This window comes from Coffea arabica, chromosome 1c (assembly GCF_036785885.1).
Source record: "Coffea arabica cultivar ET-39 chromosome 1c, Coffea Arabica ET-39 HiFi, whole genome shotgun sequence".
Classification (NCBI taxonomy): domain Eukaryota; kingdom Viridiplantae; phylum Streptophyta; class Magnoliopsida; order Gentianales; family Rubiaceae; genus Coffea; species Coffea arabica.
The window spans coordinates 7681994-7683556 of record NC_092310.1 but is presented as its reverse complement, the minus strand read 5'-3'; the positions used below and the strand labels follow the sequence as shown (position 1 = coordinate 7683556).

The 1563-nt window shown below is 36.9% G+C and overlaps 1 protein-coding gene across 1 annotated transcript; it reads right to left on the bottom strand.

The window, feature by feature from the left end:
* On the bottom strand, window positions 1–771 carry LOC113737546 (B3 domain-containing protein At1g05920-like). Its single transcript, XM_027264763.1, has one exon. It carries the CDS (start codon window positions 769–771, stop codon window positions 1–3), a length of 771 nt encoding a protein of 256 aa, XP_027120564.1.
* Between the last annotated feature and the right edge of the window lie 792 nt (window positions 772–1563).

The window sequence follows — 1563 nt, the reverse complement described above, 5'->3', positions numbered from 1 at the left end:
CTAGAGCCTAATCAGAGCAAAGTACAATTGGGATTCTTTCCGGAATGACCATAGCTGCACTAATGTTCCTTGTTTCAATCCATTCCTCTCCACAACATCATTCCAACCACTAGTCAAAATATACATTCCAGAATCATGGATGTACCATTTCTTGAACCTGATTTTGGATTCAGAAAGTGATGGCTCAACCAGAATGGCATCAATTTTTTCTTGTTTGTTCCCATTGTTGAATCTTTTCCTCTCTCCTTCTGTCAAGAACTCGTGATTGGCAACTTGCTTGACTGGTATGGACAATCTGTGAAGCTTGGCTGAAACATCAGATGGAAACAATCTCTTCTCAATCACCAAAACAGGGTCCCTTGTCGCCCCCAGTTTCCTGCTCATGTGATTCTTGAAGTCAATTGGAAGTTGTGCCGATGGAGGTGGAAAAACTTGAGCTTTGGCTTTCACTAATTTTTTCTTGAAAATGATCTCGATTTTTCGGCTTTCTTGGCTAGTTTTAGCTTCAGCACGTAGCTTTCCACAAGATTTCTTGGTGGGCAGTTCTTGATCAAGATTAGGCAGTGCTAATCCGATCATTTTCTTGCCCTTATTTACACAAGATTTCTGGGTTGGTGTTTCGGTTTTTTCAACCAAAAAGGGCCAAAAACGAAACTGATCTGCAACTGAATTGGTCCTAGCTCTACAGGGCTTGCTGCTCTTTCGAGGGCGTCGGCGAAAACTTTCATTTCTTCTCATCTCTTCTCTCTTCTGAGAACTCAAAATTGCCATTCTTGCAAAAATTGAAGAAAATCCGTTGAGTTTTAATACTACCTGATGACTTGAGAACTAAAGAGCTTGGGACTAATTTAGACTGATGTCTGAGCCCTGAGAATACATATATATGCTACTGTTACGCTGATTAGTTAATACTCTAAGAAATTTGGAAAGTTTTCATTTTCATTTTTTTTAGCCGTTTTCTTGAAGACAAAGTTATGGAAAGTTGAGAGGTACAGTAGGACGGAAGCTGCAGTGTGAAGTCTACAGTCCTGCTTTCCATGTAGAAATGATTTTGGAAAGTAATAGCAGCCTTTTAGCATTATGCGTACTTTTATGAAGCGAAAAGTACCAGGCAATTAACTAACAACCCAAAAGTCCAAAACCACTCCCAAAGACTTTTAAATTTTGGTGTGACAGAAGGTCAACAATTCAAACTTTTTCTTCCGTTAACGTGCCATTGTATATAGTCTCTTCTAAATTCATAAGATTGCGTTTGTGTCCCTATCAGTTTCTCTAGACCCTGTTCGACCTTCGCCACCTGATTTTTTTTTAAAAAAAGAAGAAAGGTACTAGGCAATTAATAGTTTTGGAATTTTTGTTTGGGCTCCATTTGTATAATTTTGGATTTTTGGAATAAAAATTGTTTTACAAAATACAAGTCTTTTCAATATTTATTTTTAAACAAAAAACTTGGAGAAATGGTATTCACACTTTAATTTTTGTTAATTACACTCCCACTATCATTTTAATCATATAATTTTCATTTATTAGACTTATGATAAAACAAATGGTGGGAATGCAAAA

Excerpts from the sequence above, each read along its gene's own strand:
- LOC113737546 (XM_027264763.1), bottom strand. The coding sequence starts at position 771 with ATGGCAATTTTGAGTTCTCAGAAGAGAGAAGAGATGAGAAGAAATGAA.